General features: G+C 34.9%; 1 protein-coding gene and 1 non-coding gene across 3 annotated transcripts in view; one reads left to right on the top strand and one right to left on the bottom strand.

Moving 5' to 3' along the window:
• The window catches only part of PLAA (phospholipase A2 activating protein), a 33387-nt gene extending 25484 nt beyond the window's left edge, over positions 1-7903 (top strand). For both annotated transcript variants that reach the window (XM_069474315.1, XM_069474314.1), the window contains 4 exons: positions 1750-1818; positions 4342-4443; positions 5934-6098; positions 7203-7903. In XM_069474315.1, coding sequence (XP_069330416.1) covers positions 1750-1818; positions 4342-4443; positions 5934-6098; positions 7203-7768 — 902 coding nt within the window. In that variant the 3' untranslated portion in view covers positions 7769-7903. The remainder of the gene's footprint in view (positions 1-1749; positions 1819-4341; positions 4444-5933; positions 6099-7202) is intronic.
• A 7966-nt stretch (positions 7904-15869) lies between these two features.
• LOC138388757 (U6 spliceosomal RNA) lies at positions 15870-15976 on the bottom strand. The gene has a single exon (XR_011234247.1). It is a non-coding gene; the product is annotated as a U6 spliceosomal RNA (small nuclear RNA).
• Positions 15977-18377: the final 2401 nt, after the last annotated feature.

Below are 18377 nucleotides of genomic sequence, written 5' to 3'. Positions count from 1 at the left end.
GATATGAAAATTAAGTGGTATAATACATGTATTTAGCAAAATGCCTGGAATATATTTAAACCATCAGTATATGTTATTGTTCTTGATGTTGTTCCTCCAACTTTAACAATAGCATTAGGGCCAAAATATTTCCCCATCTGGCTACAACTTAAGGTGAATCTTAATTCTTTTTCTTTTCCTTATAAATTTATGCAGTTCTCAAACTTCTTATGTCTGTTAGAATGGTCTTGGGAAGTTTGCTTAAATTACTTATCCCAACATCTTACCTCCAGAGATTCTGATTCACTGAGGTTAGTGAGGAGATTAAAAATACTCATGTCCTGATCCTTCTTCGACTAAGGATTCTGCTTAAATGGCCTTGGTTGTGGTTTGCTCTTAGATTTTTTAAAAGTTCCCTGTGTGTTTCTAAAGTGGAGCTAGTTTGGAGTATCATTAGGTTAATGGGTGGACACTGGGAATTTGCACACTGAATAGGTGACTCTCATTCAGGTGGTCAGAAAACCATATTTAGAAAACTGTAAGACTATACTTTGCTTCTTAATAGCTTAATGTCTTGAGCAAGTTATTCAACGTTTCTCTTCTAAAATATTGTGAATTACAGTGGTATCTACTTAAGACTTTAATGAGTATATACATGAGAGATACTTAGCCTGGTATATAGTTAAAACTCAACAATTTCATTTATTCTGTGTTTTTCATTATTTGGTCTTATTTACTTTTTATTTTTTTATTTTTTGTTTTGCTTTTAGTTTTGTTTGCCTTTTCTGTATGTATTGCACTGGTTATATCAATTCCTAGATTACAAACTCAGAGAGGCTGGAACAATAGCTCATCTTTCTTCTTCCCATAAAGGCTGATCCAGGGCTTTGAACATCTCTAAATCCTGCTGATTCTCTGTACACTTATTTTTCATGTTTCCTTCTTTGCATTTTCAATAAGATAGCCACAAGTATTATCTCAGATATGACTGGGCTGTTGTCATAGCATCTCTAACTCTTAACCTAAGTCTTTTCTGACTGTCTGATGTGCTTAGCTAGTTTTGTCCCTTTCCTTCAGTAGAATAGTGTTCACATTTTATTCTGGAAACCTTTCTCTCCAATGCACTATGTTTTTGTAATTTATTGAACTTCTGTAATTATAATGTATAAGGCATCTAAAGTTTACTTTGTAGTTTGAGAATTCCTTTTTTAGGTAACATTTATTGGGCACTTACTACATACCCAGTCACTGTTGTAAATATTTTTCTATATTAAATTTACAGGCCGGGCGCGGTGGCTCACGCCTGTAATGCTAGCACTCTGGTCGGCCAAGGTGGGTGGATCATTTGAGTTTAGGAGTTTGAGACCAGCCTGAGCAAGAGCGAGACCCCATCTCTACTAAAAATAGAAAGAAATTATATGGACAACTAAAAATATATACAGAAAAAATTAGCCGGGCATGATGGTACATGCCTGTAGTCCCAGCTACTCGGGAGGCTGAGGCAGGAGGATCGCTTGAGCCCAGGAGTTTGAGGTTGCTGTGAGCGAGGCTGACACCACGGCACTCTAGGCTGGGCAACAGAGTGAGACTCTGTCTCAAAATAAATAAATAAATAAATAAATAAATTTACAGCACATTTATTATGTATATAAGATGCTATTTTGAAGTATATCTAATAATGGAAATAAGTTATTCTATGTAAAGAAGGAATAGTTTGAACTTTGTAATTGGCTGTTAACTTTGCTTACTAAGAGTATTGTTGCACTGTAGGTGCTGGTCGTTATGTGCCAGGTTCTTCAAGTTTGGGAACTACCATGGCTGGAGTTGATCCATTTACAGGTACATACTTTTCATTTCCTTTTCTTTTGTTTAGATTTTTAAAATGCATTGAAACTTTTATCTAATGAAAAGAGAAAGAAAATTTTTGTCATTTTCTTGCTTGAGAATTTTTTATATAGTAAATCAAGACCAAATTCTTGGCTGGCTTTTAGAGTTTTCTCAGAATTGTCTTATTACTGCACATTAGAATCATTTGGGGAGCTTTAAAAAAGTACTTCAGCCTCATCCCCAGAGACGCTTACTTGATCTAATACTGCTCTGGGTTGGGGTCTTGACAAGGGTAGTTTTGTAATTTTCCAGCATGATTCTAATGTGCACCCAGGATTGAAAACTACTGTTTTAATATATTAATAGTAAGGCTGATTTCCTCACTACCCTTATAAAATCTCTGTTCATTCCTCCTTCATTCTTACTTAACGTGTTGAGAATGTTATTCATATTATACATTGTTCTCTTTAAGAAGACTTGGTGCATGGTAGTGTGTGCCTGTAGTGAACACACCTGTGAAAAGCCACTGCATTTCAGCCTGGGCAAAAAGCAAGACTCCATCTCTTAAAAAAAAAAAAAAAAAAGAATCAGAAAAGATTTTGCTTTTATGACTTAGGCCTGGAATAGTTGGCCTTCTCCTAAGTAACTAATTTTTTTGTTTTCCTTAGTATCTACTCTATAGTTTGACGTATCTTACTTGTTCATTGACTATATGCAGGCTTGTTTTCCTCTGTATTGGCTGCCAGTAAAATGTAGAGCTGAATTTATGGTACATCTCTTTCAAGTTTGACAGATCTCTTGACATACATTTTTCTCTACTTAATTACTTTATGTTTTCTGTGATATATACAAGAGAATTTGAGTAATGTGTTATTCAGCATCATAAAATAAACTTCCATAAACTCACCACTCTACTTTCTTTGAGACAGGGTATCACTCTCTTGCCCAGGCTAGAGTGTAGTGGCATCATCATACCTCACTGCAACCTCAAACTCCCAGGCTAAAGCAATCCTACTGCCCAAGCCTCCCAAGTAGCTGGGACTATAGGTACGTGCCACTACACCTGGCTAATTTTTGTATTTTTTGTAGAGATGGAGTCTCACTATATTGCTTAGGGTGGTCTCTAACTCCTGGCCTCATGTGATCCTCCTGCCTTGGCTTCCTAAAATGCCAGGATTATAGGTGTGAACAACTGTGCCCAGCCTACCACCACTCTACTTAAGAACTAACTTGACATGTGATTTTATAAACCATTTTTAATTGAAAAAGTAACATTAGTTGATAGTATTAAGTATAACATATTTAATAATAATATAACATATGAAAACGATCTTTCTACAGTTTATTCTGTTTATGAACCTCCCTTGATTAAAAAACCCTTCTATGGCTTTCCACAGAATATTTTCTCTTGCCTTGCTTCACACTTTTCTCTGCTTTTCATCTGTCCAGCCATACTGGTCTGTGTCGGTTTCTTGAGTATGCCATGCTATTTTTCTACCTCAGGAGCTTTGAATTCACTGTTCTTTTTTGGAATACTTATGCCCTTTGTTATTTAGACCACAAATTATTGGTTGTTTTCCCTCCTTTTTAATTTAATTTTGTAGCATAGTATTTATTAAATGAACCTTTTCTAAAAGCTCACATATGTCCTTTGCCTTTTCTCTCTAATATACTCAGAATATTAAAGTAAATTTTTTATTAATATTTTTGCAAAATACCTTAATTTTATATTAGAATAAAAATGGAGTTAAAATTAAGTTTTCAAATGTAAGTAAGATATGAATTAGGTTTAAATTATACTTTAGTTGAAGAGGAATTGCTGAATTGTCATCTTGTGCCAGTTTTTTGTTCATCATCATATATTGAGTTTCAGTTATGTTAACACCTAAGATGTAAAAAAGTATAAAAGAATAGGTCCCTTGCCCTTCAGGAATTTACTTGGGAGGATTTATAAAGATGACGTAGAAAATGATTAGTGAAAATAACAAAGCCTCTCACATCATTTGGAATAAGCAATAAAAGATATGAGAAGGGAGAGCCTGAGAGGAGATGGGAAGGGGAAGTTTCATAATTGTATTCTTCAATCTTCATAAAAATTTATAATTTAGATTCAATCTTAAACACAGAACAGTATAATAGAAAATGTGAGATGGAAAGGCCTTGTTCTATATTTGAGCTTCTGTTCTCACAACCAAAAATTATTTTATCTATGAATATAAAGTGGGTACAATGGCTCATGTCTGTGATCCCAGTATTCTTTGGAGGCTGAGTTGGGAGGATTTGCTTGAGGCTAGGAGTTCAACATCAGCCTGGGCGACATAGTGAGACCCTGTCCCTACAAAAACAACAATTTAAAAAAGAAACTATACAAAATCTTTTGAGTGATTTCTGTTTTTCCCCGCTTGAGTTTGCTTGTTATTTTATTGCACGCACTGAGTAGTTACATATCAATAATTGTGAAAACAAAGTCATACAGTTAAAAAATCTCATTTTGATCATTCTTATGATTTTCATCATCTTCTAATCTGTAAATAGGGAATAGTGCCTACCGTTCAGCTGCATCTAAAACAGTGAATATTTATTTCCCTAAAAAAGAGGCTGTCACTTTTGACCAAGCAAATCCTACACAAATTTTAGGTAAGTCTGTTTAATTAATTTTCTCATATACCCACAGACTGAGATGTTCCCAAGGCTTTATCTTCCCAACGTGTCAGGAAGTGGGTACTTAATATGAATAGAGATTTCTATTGTGGTATTAAACACCTCTGTCAACTACAAATATACAATCTGGTAATGGAGCCTTACTACTTCGTAAGAAGCCTTATACAAATATAAGGTAAATGCTTTATGATGACTTTAATAAGAAGAAAATTAAAAGAGGAAAATGTAAGTTCCACCTCCCTAAGCTCTGAATGTTTTTAGAAAAACAAATTAATGAAAATGAATGAGTAAAGCATTTTAAAAATAAAAATCTTATTTTAAAAAAAATTAGTAGCCCTTAGAAATAATAAAGGGCTGTTTTAAATTGCCCATTAAAAATGAAACTGCTCATGATGAGACTCTTACCACCATTACCCTAACTGAGGCAAAATAGACAAAAAAAGATAAAAAAAAAAATGAAACCACTCTATTGACTTTGATTGCTTTTTCCATTAATTTGTGTTTCTCAAAAAAAAAAAAAAATGACAGGGTTTTTTGGACTAAGAGAAGAACTTATAGCTCTGTTTGCCACAAAGATTATGGTGAGAATTAATTGAGATAATATAAAATATATACCTTAATATAAGGTAAAGTGTTTTTGGTCAGTATTATCCTTTATTTTACTTTCATAGAAATCACTCATTTCTTAATTGCTTTATTTAGAACAATAAAGTTTATATATACTTTTAGACATTCTTAAACTCTTGTATAAATCTAAGACGTTTCTTGATTTTTGCATTCATTAATAAACTTTGTTTTTAATAGTTTTTTTAGTGTTAAAAATTTTAATGCCTAAGAATAGTGAAATAGGTCCAAGTTTTACGTTCATGATTGATAAAAAATTACAAATTCGTACAACTTATCTTCTTAAATCTTTGTGATGGGAATTTGGGTTTTTTTTCTTGAGGTACAATTTTTTGAAGCAACTGTGATTCAAAATATATTAGTGATGACAAGTACACTGATATTGAAGATACAGAAATTATCAACAGGCATTTAACTCTATTTCATTGACAGCAGTAGAAGTTTATATAAGTTGGCTAAAGAGTGGTTATAAATTTTCTCATTTCGAAATAGAAGACTGACTTATACTTGGTATATATAACATATGATAGTACTTTGAAAACTATTCAAAATGGTTATAAATATGATATGCATTAAAATTGTATTCAAAGCAGAAAGTTTCAGAAGGTCTTAGAAAATAATAGGTAAAATAAAAATGATCACAGTGACCTTTCTTTTACATTGTGCTCAGCTTAAAAATACTCACAATCCTTATCCTTATTTTATGGTTTTTGACAATTGCTGAGAAAACTCTGAACTTCCCATGGCAAACAGTAGAATATTCTTATTGAAAAATTTGGTATTTATGAATTATCTGGCTAATTACAGTTAGGGAATTTTGAAGGTTTGGTGTTGGGTTCTAGGTAAACTGAAGGAACTTAATGGAACTGCACCTGAAGAGAAGAAGTTAACTGAAGATGACTTGATACTTCTTGAAAAGATACTCTCTCTAATATGTAATAGTTCCTCAGAAAAACCCACAGCCCAGCAACTTCAGATTTTGTGGAAAGCTATTAACTGGCCTGAAGGTAAATAAACACTGTTCAAAATATTGCTAGAAAGCAGGAAGTGTATCTTCGTTTCTCTCAGTATTACTGGTTTTTCTAAATTAAACAAAACTTAACATGAGTAGTTCTAATTCATTGTGAAAAACTTCACATTCACTATGCCACCGTAATTCATAGTCTTGTTTTGGTCATATGCCTTATGTGAGAATCTGAAGGTAATATGATTATCCTTGTACTTGTACCAGTTTGTATACTGTTTCAGAGCATTTGTGGATCCCCTACAAGTCTTCTAAGAAACTTTGTGACCTGTTAACCCTAGGCTACAAACACTTGCTATGCATATTTTTTTCTAGTTATGTCAGTTAAGTCTTTTTAAATTCTTAAAATGTCCTCTCCTTCATTATTTTTTCATGCCATTGATTTATTGAAGAAAACATGATTTTTTTCTATAAATATTTTCTGTATTGTGGATTTGGCTTATCACTTAAGAAATGTCTATATTTCTTGCTAGTGGCATAATTAGATTCTGGTTCAATAATTATTTTTAGGTGAAGATACTTTATAAATGGTGCTGCGTACTATCTTTATATTATGGAGCACATAATTTCAGATTTCCTCACTGTTAGTGATGCTAAGATTGTATAGTGCATTCATTCTGATGGTGTCTTCCCTGACTCTTGATTATAAAGCTCTCAACAACCTATTAGCATTGTATCAGCATTTGTTAACCAGAATTCTTCTCTAAAGAACTTTCCCCATTCAACTCTTTGGTCTTATTACAAGATTTTTAATATTTAATAGCAAGGTCCCCACCCCATTCATTCACTTAAGTATTGAATACTCACTGTGTGTCAGGCTGTTTGATTACCCGAGAGAGTTAGCTTATTTTTAAAGCATATATGATCTTACAGCAAGAAATCTAGTCTATATAAATATTGAAGGATTAATTAACACAAATTTCAAAAATATATTCATTTTGTAAAGCAGGCACATGATTTTTCACATTGTCTAAAATGGACTTGTGTTAATTTTGTAGTGGGAAAATTAAATTCTTAAAAATTGAGTACCAGTCAAAAGGCATTTTCTGGATTTTCATAAGCATTAATGAATTTTTCTTTTTAATAGATATTGTCTTTCCTGCACTTGACATTCTTCGGTTGTCAATTAAACACCCCAGTGTGAATGAGAACTTCTGCAATGAAAAGGAAGGGGCTCAGCTCAGCAGTCATCTTATCGATCTTCTGAACCCTAAAGGAAAGCCAGCAAACCAGCTGCTTGCTCTCAGGACTTTTTGCAATTGTTTCGTTGGCCAGGCAGGACAAAAGCTCATGATGTCCCAGAGGGAATCACTGATGTCCCATGCAATAGAACTGAAATCAGGGAGCAATAAGAACATTCACATTGCTCTGGCTACACTGACCCTCAACTATTCTGTTTGTTTTCATAAAGACCGTAACATTGAAGGGAAAGCTCAATGTTTGTCAGTAATTAGCACAATCTTGGAAGTTGTACAAGACCTAGAAGCCACTTTTAGACTTCTTGTGGCTCTTGGGACACTTATCAGTGATGACTCAAATGCTGTACAATTAGCCAAGTCTTTAGGTGTTGATGCTCAAATAAAAAAGTATGCTTCAGTATCAGAACCAGCTAAAGTAAGTGAATGCTGTAGACTTATCCTAAATTTGCTGTAGCAATGGGGATGGGGGGGACTGAGATTTTAGATTGATCCTTGTTTTTTTTCTCACATTTTACATGACTGATAACAGATGATAAAACAAAAAAGAATACTGTGGATTAAGTAAAATTTCAGATCTTGTAAATTGGTGGGAAGGGAAACAAATAAAATTTTTGCACTGATGAACTGTGAGATTTTCCTGTGTAATGTGGTTAGCTTTCAAGAGTACAGAAGCAAATTTAAAAAGACCTATAATCAACAACAACGTGACAATAGTGGCATTTCTACCTTACCTTAGCCACTAAGGAAAAGACAAGGGCTTTTACTTATATAACCTGTTTTTATTGCTTATATAAACTACACTTGATTGTTGGGTGGTAACCTTTTATTTAACTTCTCCACTTACTTACATTGCTGGATTCTTTCAACAGTACTGATAACATTTCAAGGTCTTGTTTTAAGATAACTACTTTAAAATTTTAAGAATTTAGTTTGTTACAAATTATGTGTTGAAAAGATATAAAATAATTTCTTGATTTGTCATTTGTAAATCAAAAGTATATTTGTTTGGTGATTCATTTTTAGATGAAGAAAAAGCAAATTGGTACTCTATATTAAGCATTTATCAGTTCAGACAGACAAGATCGCACATTGACTCCAGGCTTAGATCCAGTTTATTTTGCCCTTCACTATTTGAGGTAACTTAATTTTTCATCACAGCTTCAATATTTCATATTTGGTTATTTCCATTATTTTGAAGGGAATTTGGAACATATTCAATTTTATGGGGTGATTATACAGGCAAGTACTCATCAAACTGTATTATTTGAAAGTCTAGACTTGAGCCTATCATGTGAAATCAGTATTTTTGAGCCCCCAGCATGATCCAGGAAGTGTAGTAGACACTTTGATATTTGATCCTCAAAACTTTGTTAAATGAGTGGCAATATTATGTCTGTTTTCAGAAGTAAAGATAATAGGATGAATCATAGGAGAAAAAACAAAAGTGAAGCCAAGAGTGAGTTAACTACCCAAAGTACATGCCATGCTATATTTTCTGGAGAGGAAGTCACAGGTTTGTCTTTGAACATCCTACCAACTAACACAAAGAGGGAACCATTCCATACACAATTTATTGTGTCTAAGATAACCCAATTTCTTAAGAGAATTGTAACTATTCCTATTTTTAAAAGTGGGAGAGATCTTTTTACCATGAGTACTTTGCCTACGATAGTAACGTTCTCAATATTTATGGCATAAAAAACCATGACTTTCCTGGCTTAATGCCAAATTGCAGTCTAAGAACAATTTTCCCCAATAGGGCTAGGAAAGGTTCGTCTGGATTAATCCATGGAGTAACTTGGAATATCAAAAGGGAATGAGTAAAATGTAAATATAGGAGATACGTACTTTGATAAGTATTATATTGCAACTTCTTGGTGTGTACCTAGACTTTGAATATTGTTGCTGGTTCAGTTAGGTATCTGTGCTTTACTCTTTTGTTGAATTGGGATTTAGTGGTTATGTCAAAATTAAATGGCAATGTTGAGTTTAACCAGGTCATCTTGGTTCCATCATAACACTACTTTCTTGTTAGTATGTCCAGTCTAGCATGCAGCTGTAAGTACAAACAATTTATCTGCAATATTTTGAGAAACTAGGTACCTTTGATTAATCATAGGACATAGAATCTTGGTTAAGGATATCAGTTCCCTCTTCAAAATGTAAGGGTAGCAAATTGTGAACACTGTTTGCTTCCTACTACTGTACAAGTCTTTTTATAACAACTTATACTCTTTAATGTTTATTGAAGAAAATTATAAAATATAGGTTAGCAAAAGGGAAAAAAACTCACTTGAAGGATTTGTTACTAGTGGTTTAATGATATTTTAAAGATTTTTTTTTAAAGTTAAATTTTTCTATGATTCTCTTAATATGTTTTTCATGAATATAAAAGTAATAAACATTAGTTGAGTAAAACACACATGCACCCCCATGAATAAAAATTGCCTGTAATGCCACCGTCTAGAGAGAACCATTAACATTTTGTGGCATATCGATATGTATGTAAATGTATTTCATTTTTTAAAAAAAGGATTGTATCATACACATTCTTTGATAACCTGATTCTTAAACTTAACAGTTTAATAAATATCTACCTTAATAAATATTATTCCTTCATATAGATATACCCATTTCCTATCATCTGACACTGTTCCCAATTTTTGGCTATCAAGCAGTGCTGTTACAAATCTCACAAGAGTCTTACTAGTTCCCTAGGAGGATTCTTTACATGAGAAATTGGTAGGTCAAGTTAATACACAGTTTTTAGACTATCACACTGTCAAATCACCTCCAGTGATACAACTCTTAGAATTAATGTACTTCATACTGCGTTTGAAACCGCACTGCCTGCAAAAGAGCTAAGTTATTATTGTCTGCATTTCATAACTATTATCTTCCCTCTGGCATTACATTTGTTAGATGGGCATGTTACTATTGTGGGGTTTTTTTGTGTGTGACTAGCTGAGTTTATAACTAAATAGCATTGCAATGAAATTTATTTATTATGTACCTCATAATCTTAAGTATGGAAGAAGCATGGCTAAAAATAAGTTCTTTCCAAAGATAATTTTGGGGATAAGAAAATAAAGGTAGGTTCCTTAGCATTTATCACTGTGCGTATCATGCTTATTTTGTGAGGAAATGATAAAATGTGTAGGGGACCATTTGTGATGTATCATCCTTCCTAGAGGTCTTTATTTTTTATTGATTGATTGAGACAGGGTCTCACTCCTGTCCCGACTAGAGTGCTGTGGCGTTAGCCTAGCTCACAGTAACCTCAAACTCCTGGACTCAAGTAATCCTCCTGCTTCAGCCTCCCAAGTAGCTGGGACTACAGGCATTTGCCACCGTGCCTGGCTCATTTTTTTTTGTTTCTATTTTTAGTTGCCTGGCTAATTTTTTCTATTTTTATAGAGACAGGGTCTCGCTCTTACTCAGACTGGTCTCAAACTCCTAACCTCAAGCGATCCTCCTACTTTCGCCTCCCAGAATGGTAGGATTACAGGTGTGAGCCACCATGCCTGGCCCTTCCTAGAGGTCTTGAGAGAGAATTTTGGACTTGAGATTAGAAAATGTTATTCAGTCTTTTAAGAAAAATTTCTAATTACTCTAATTTCTAATGTGTTTTTCTGTAAAAAATTATGTGCAATGTATTTGTGATTATAAATATGATTTTGAAGACTTCATTTAACATTTCTTTCCCTTGAGTTTCCCTTCAACTTTTTAATGAAAATGTTCATACATAAAGTTAAAAGAGAAGTACAGTGAACATTTGTGAAGTTGCCAACTAGATTCTATAATTGTTAACATTTTTGCCATATCTGCTTTATCTCTATACATAGTTTATACTTCTCTTTGAAATTATTTTTTTAAGTACCATTTTGTTTTTTGTTCTGTTTTTTTCCAGAGATAGGTTCTTGCTCTGTTGCCCAGACCAGAATGCGTGGCACAATTACAGCTCACTTCAGCTTCGAACTCCTGGGCTCAAGTGATCCTCATATTCCAGCTTCCCGGGTAACTAGGACTACAGGCAAGGGCCACCATGCCTGGCTAATTTTTATTTATTTATTTTTTAGAGATGGAGTCTTACTATGTTGCCCAGGCTGGTCTTGAACTCCTGGCCTCAAGTGATCTTCCCAACTTGGCCTCCCAAACTGCTGGGATTACAGGCATGAGCCACTGTGCCCTGTCTGGAGTTACTTAAAAATAAATTGCAGATACCACATTTATCAACTAGATACTTCAATATTTATCTTCTAAGAACAAGGGCATTTTAAAGAATATTCTTTTTAACTACAATATCATTATGACACTTAAGAAAATTAGTAACTTCTTAATATCTAATATCTAGTTCATATTTCAGATTTTCTTGTTCCCCTGAGAATGCGTTTTATAACTTTTGTTTTCAAAGGACCTAATCTAATATAATAAAGTTTTATGTATTAGTATTTAGTATTTCGGTTATATGTGTTTTTGCTGTCAATCTAGAATAGTCCATCTTTTTAAAATAGCATTGACTTTTTGAAGTGTCTAGGCTACTCCCAAATGTAAAGCACCTGGAATTTCTTTGTATTTGTAAAACATATTCCTATAACGCTTCTGTGTAGTTATCTATTACTACTTAATAAATTACCCCAAAACTTTAGGGACTTAAAACAACACGTTTATTATCTCAAATTTTCTGTGCTTTGGGAATCTTGGCATAGCTTAGCTGGATCCTCTACTTCTTTATTTCCCATGAGGCTGCAATCAAAGTATCAGCCAAGGCTGGTGTCTCATCTAAAGGCTTGACTGGGGAAGGATCCATGTTCAAGCTCACATAGTTGGTGTTCAGTTCTTTTAAGGTTGTTGGACTGAGGATCTCAGTTCCTAACTAGCTATTGGCCAGAGACTGCCCTCAGTTTTTTACCATATGAGCCTTCCTAGCATTGCAACTTGCTTCATCAAAGCCAGCAAGGGAGAGAGTCTGTTAGAAGGACCAAAGTTGGCATCTTTATAATATAATCATAGAAGTGACATCTCAATATCAAGGTATTCTATTGGTTTGAAGCGAGTTACTCAAGGGGAGTGGATTACACAAGGCTGTGAATACCAGGGGTAGGGATCATTGGGGGCCACCTTAGAGTCTGCCTGTGACACCTATTTCCTGTAAACTGAAAACTAGGTCCAGAGGCTTGGTTAGATTGAGATTAAACTATCTTGGCAAGAATACTTTAGAGATGAGGTATATTTGTTATTTTGATTTGATGGCATTATATCTGAGCTTCCTAGGGAGTAATAAGGTGGGTAATGGAAGCTGTAAAGAGGAGAAAGCTGACTCAGGCCTTCCGTGAAGTAGATAGCCTGATATTAGTCCTAGGCCTAGAATGAGGTGCTGAGGCTGAAAACTTGATTTTGTGATTCCTGAACACATTGTAATAAATCAGAAAAATAAATATTCAAATGGCAGTGTTTACTACAATGGTTTGCAACTTGATTTAAATCAATCCAGTTAAGTAACAATGCAAAGAACAGGCTTAAATTTAGGTAAACTAGATAGCATGCATAATTACCTTATGCTAGTTGTATATGCATAATTTGTCATTGTCTCTATGAAGTAGGTACTGTACAGGTGAAGAAACTGAAAGAGATCAAGTAAATCTATATGACAAGTCTGTAGTAACCAACAATGGAGAAGAGAATGGTATTTAATAAATGATGTTGCAAACTGGATATCAATATGGAGAAAAATATTTTGTGGTGGCCACTTCACTTTATTATAATAGCAACTATGGTGGCTGGTAGTGCCATGTAAGCTTGACACAGATCAGAAGAAAGTGGTCTTAAGGCATCAAACCACATTTCTTTCATTCCTGTGTCCTCAAAGGAACTTATAAATTCAAGAAATGTTTGCTTCTATTATCATTTAAGTTGTTTAATAGTAAAAGCAACCAGAGCTACAGTATAATATAGTGAAATAGCACTGTCTTAGCAGTTCAAAAGGCATTCATTTCAATAACATTCCTACCACTTACTAAACAATTAAGGCAAGTTGCTAACCTCTGCCCCAGTGTAATCATCTATACAGTAGGACCTCTTAAGACAGAAGAATAAGATATCCATGTAAAAGCCTAGCAAAATGATGGCCGCATAAGTGCTTAGCAAGTGTTGCTTCCAAAGACACTGCAAGGCTACTGTCTTCTTTAAGAGTAAGAGTGACTGCTGTGTACAAACAACATCCAAAAGGGGAAAAAAAAAAAATTAGGTTTCATTTCTACTAGGAGAAAATGCCCATGGGGAGTAATCCTGAAAAATTTTTATAAAATTGTTTGGAACTCTAAACACAAACATACTTATACTTCTTTTAAGCTTCCTATAATGCCACAGAACCTCACCATTAAATATTAATAAAAGGTGTTTCTGTTGGAATGTAAGGATCACATCTACTCATAGCCCTAGGAGTAGTCTCAAGATTTCTTCTAAGTCTTCTTTTCTGTGCACTGAATAGTGACAATATCAAACCAGTTTTGGAAACTTCTTACTGCTAGCATAGAAATAGCTCTAGAAAGTGTGCATATCAGTTAACTGTAGCCACAGTAATACTGTGCAACTTGCAACAACAAAAATAATGACATTTATTTAGTTTAGTAGTTACAAGCTTGGGGTTGGCTGGTCCTGGCTGGGCTCATTCATGTGTCTGTAGGTTGGCTGAGAACTCTGCTTTAGGTGGGGCTTGGCTGGGGAGCTTAGTTAGTGCAACTCAACTCTACTTGTTTCTCATCATTCTCCTGGGAATAGTTAGCCACCCTGGTTATATAATTTTCATGGTGATGGTGGAAGTACAAGACTCAATCATCCTAATGGCACAGCTTTTTTTGAGACTCCATTTGCTGCACATCTACGTGGCCAAAGTAAGTCAGATGGCTGAGCTCAAGGTCAAGGAATTGTCTCTCACCTATAACAGGAGGGCATTGCTGAATTACAAGGCAAAGAGCATGGATACAGGGAGAGGTGAAGAATTGAGGTCATTAATGCAATTTACCACAGTGATATTATAGAAGCTATATGGGTCCTGAAATTTTCAGTTCAGAATTGTAAGCTAAAAATAAAATCTAAACCTGTCCCCCAACTAAATGGACTCCCTCTTTGCCAAGGAGACCCCAGAAAAATCTTAAAACTGAGTTATCAGCCATGAAGGTAAGGAATATTGGACACACCTCCTTACACCCACTCCCTTTTAGAGTTTAGACTAAATGCAAACTGGACTTAAAGCCATGCATAGCAAAAGTTAAATCACACCGTCAGGCCATCAATTTGCTTAACAGATCACTTTGAATCATTATATTGTGGCATGCTTTCTGATTAGCAGATCCCCTTAACTCAAGCATTTTTTGTCATGCAAAATTATTTTCTTTTAAACTTTACCAAAAATGTATTTTCATATTTTTAACTTTCTTGACATCTCTCTCTCTCCTAATTACTGTTTCTTTTTATCTTGTTTTATTTCCTTTCTAAATCCATATTTTGTTTTTTTTTTTTTTTGAGACAGAGTCTCACTCTGTTGCCCAGGCTAGAGTGAGTGCCGTGGCGTCAGCCTAGCTCACAGCAACCTCAAACTCCTGAGCTCAAGGGATCCTCCTGTCTCAGCCTCCCGAGTAGCTGGGACTACAGGCATGCACCACCATGCCCGGCTAATTTTTTCTATATATATTTTTAGCTGTCCATATAATTTCTTTCTATTTTTTAGTAGAGATGGGGTCTCGCTCTTGCTCAGGCTGGTCTCGAACTCCTGAGCTCAAACGATCCGCCCACCTCGGCCTCCCAGAGTGCTAGGATTACAGGCGTGAGCCACCGCACCCGGCCCTAAATCCATATTTTGAACTGGCCTTTAAACAACTGCCAAATTAGATAAATTATTTGTTTCTTAATAAAGATCACATTGTTACGCCTTCTTTTTCATCAAACACATATCTTACTGTTTTATGGTACACTTCACACATAGAATTATATGTATTAATTAGAATTTTAACTCTTAGTAACCTTAAATTTTAGTGAAAATCTAGGAAGAAGTCTTGAATTGTCACATATCAGTAATTTGTAGATAAGAACCATTTTATAATTTTAGACACATTTCCCTATAACAATTTTTCTGTTAGAGATGACACAGATATTTAATGAGTATTAAGATTTCAAATTACATAAAAATTTTATTCATAAGCATTTATCCTATTTACACTTACCTCATTTATTTATTTTAGCAGTTTACTTAGATTACATATGAAAACTGAGATGTTAGAAAAAGTCATCATTTTAAGTTATTTTCTTATTGACTTTTGTATTTCTTTTCTTTTTTTTTTTTTTGAGACTGGGTCTTGCTCTGCCTCATAGTCTAGAGTGCAGTGGCATTGTCATTGCTCACTGCAACCTCCAAATCCTGGGCTCAAGCAATCCTCCTGTGTTAGCCTTCTGACTAGCTGGGACTACAGGCATGCACCACTATGCCTGGCTTTATTGACCATTTTTATAGCCTGTGAATATTTATTTATTTATTTATTTATTTTTTTATATTTTTTTTTTTTATGGAACGCTTCACGAATTTGCGTGTCATCCTTGCGCAGGGGCCATGCTAATCTTCTCTGTATCGTTCCAATTTTAGTATATGTGCTGCCGAAGCGAGCACAAGCCTGTGAATATTAAATGTTATCTAAGTTAGAAACTTAAACACATGGATATTTTTGCAGATAACTCAAAAGATTGAGATGTTTTCATTAAACCAATAGTAGTCCATTAGTCTTATCAAAAATCACACAAAGATCATTTTGTTTCTGGCTGGGTTTATAGTTTTATAACCTTTGCATCATACCATGACATTTAAAAATATCTATCAGAGACAATATAAAACAGAACAGTAAACCCAAGCAAAAATGCATACTGAAAATTTTGAAAACATTTTTATTTTTACTTTACCAATAATTTTTTTTTTAAAACCAGCTTATTTACCAAAGATTTAGTAAATTCACAAGAACTGGAAAAACATTTGTGCTTATCTACTTAATTTATGAACACTCTTATTTATAAGCAATTTAGTACCATGTAGATACAACATATACTACATATACATACAGAAAACACATCTAAACACATACACTTGCACAAAAACAAAGATCCAGTAGCATTTATTTTGGAACTCTAGCAATGAAATAGCAATACAAACTCACCGGTTTACAAAAGACTGATGGATCCAAATTATTTCTGACAAAATTCCAACTTTTTCACATGACTAAAATGAAAGCTGCGGAAAAAAATTTTGGGTAAAGTAGTTTCCATGGCAGTTTGATTCTATTTATTATTTTTTTGTAGAGACAGGGTCTTGCTATGTTGTCTAGGCTGGTCTTAAACTCCTGGCCTCAAGGGATCCTCCTGCCTCCACCTCCCAAACTGCTGGAATTACAGGCATGGGCCACTGTGCCCAGCAAATAATTTTTTTGTCTAGGTTAACCATTAGGTTGTCCTGTTTTGTTTTGTTTTAATATTTTTTAGAGACAGGGTCTCTGTCACCCAAGCTGGAGTGCAATCATGTGATCATAGCTCATTGCAGCCTCAAACTCCTGGTATTAAGTGGTCCTCCGGCCTCAACCTCCCAAGTAGCTAGGATTATAGGCACACACCACTGTGCCCAGCTATTTTTTTATTTTTATTTTTGTATAGACAGGGTCTTGCTATGTTTCCCAGGATGGTCTTGGATTCCTGGCCTCCATCAATCCTCTCACCTTTGGCCTCCCAAAGTACTAGGTTGACAGGCATGAGCCACCATGCTTGTCCTGATTTTTAAAAACCTCTTTTATCCCTTTTTTTCTTCATTTTCAAGTGAGTTTTTAATGTGTACATTTTAACTAGAATTGGTTGAAGTATACAAGAAAAAGAAGATTTCTAAGTAGGCTTGAATTAGTAATACCATAACTAGTGAGTTTTATCTCAACACCAATAGACAGAAGATTTAGAGTAGGATAAAAAGAAAATAGAGAGATAGACAAAGAATTTAAAAAGACTTGACCTTTTAATTCTATAGTTGAAGGTTAAATGTTTGAGCTCTGAATTTTCCTTGAAGTAATTTTTTTTTTTTTTTGAAACAGAGTCTGACTCTGTTGCCCAGGCTAGAGTGCCGTGGTGTCAGCCTAGCTCACAGCAACCTCAAACTCCTGGGCTTAAGCAATCCTACTGCCTCAGCCTCCCGAGTAGGTGGGACTGCAGGAATGTGCCACCATGCCCGGCTAATTTTTTCTATATATATTTTTAGTTGGCCAGATAATGTCTTTCTATTTTTAGTAGAGACGGGGGTCTCGCTCTTGCTCAGGCTGGTCTTGAACTCCTGACCTCAAGCGATCCTCCTGCCTCGGCCTCCCAGAGTGCTAGGATTACAGGCGTGAGCCACCGCGCCCGGCCTCCTTGATGTAATTTGCTCATCAGTTTAAAAATGTGCTCAAGAATAGACCGACCATACTATATAACCAGCTAGAGTCCTAGAAAACCTGACAAGCCTTTGAACCTTTCCATTTAAACAAATACTTTCAAGTACAGATACCATAAACCAACTGAGGTGCCTGAAGGGAGTTATTCTTGTTTTTCCTCATTTTTAGAATATTTGTTTCCTACTTTTTTTCTTTTTCTTTTTTTAAAGATGAACTGAACTGTAATCTAGGGTTTAGTGTAGTGGAGCTCAGATGCCCAGTCTCTCATTCCTCTACAAAAAGGGCAGTTCAGTTTTTTGCCCAAATGGGCAGATAAGCCAATTGAGATTAATTTTCAGAGGAAGAGGCAATGGAGAGGACTCTTTAGTATGCACCTCCACATCAAAATTAGGATCCCAAACAACAACTTCCTGGGAAAAGAACAGAGATCAGAATAAAGCAAAGACCATCAGAGCATGAGGCCTGTAGCTCAGAAGGATGTACCAGTTCAACCCAAGGAGAAGCTCAGAGTTGAGGGGCTCAAGGGGAGATGTCAGTACCTAGTACCATGTTTGGGCTACTCCTCTGGGAAGTCCCCAGTCTTCTCTGAGCCCCATTTTGGGCACAAGAATT

The sequence above is a fragment of the Eulemur rufifrons genome, chromosome 7 (genome assembly GCF_041146395.1).
Source record: "Eulemur rufifrons isolate Redbay chromosome 7, OSU_ERuf_1, whole genome shotgun sequence".
NCBI classification, from domain to species: Eukaryota; Metazoa; Chordata; class Mammalia; order Primates; family Lemuridae; genus Eulemur; species Eulemur rufifrons.
This window is presented reverse-complemented; position numbering and strand designations above follow the sequence as displayed.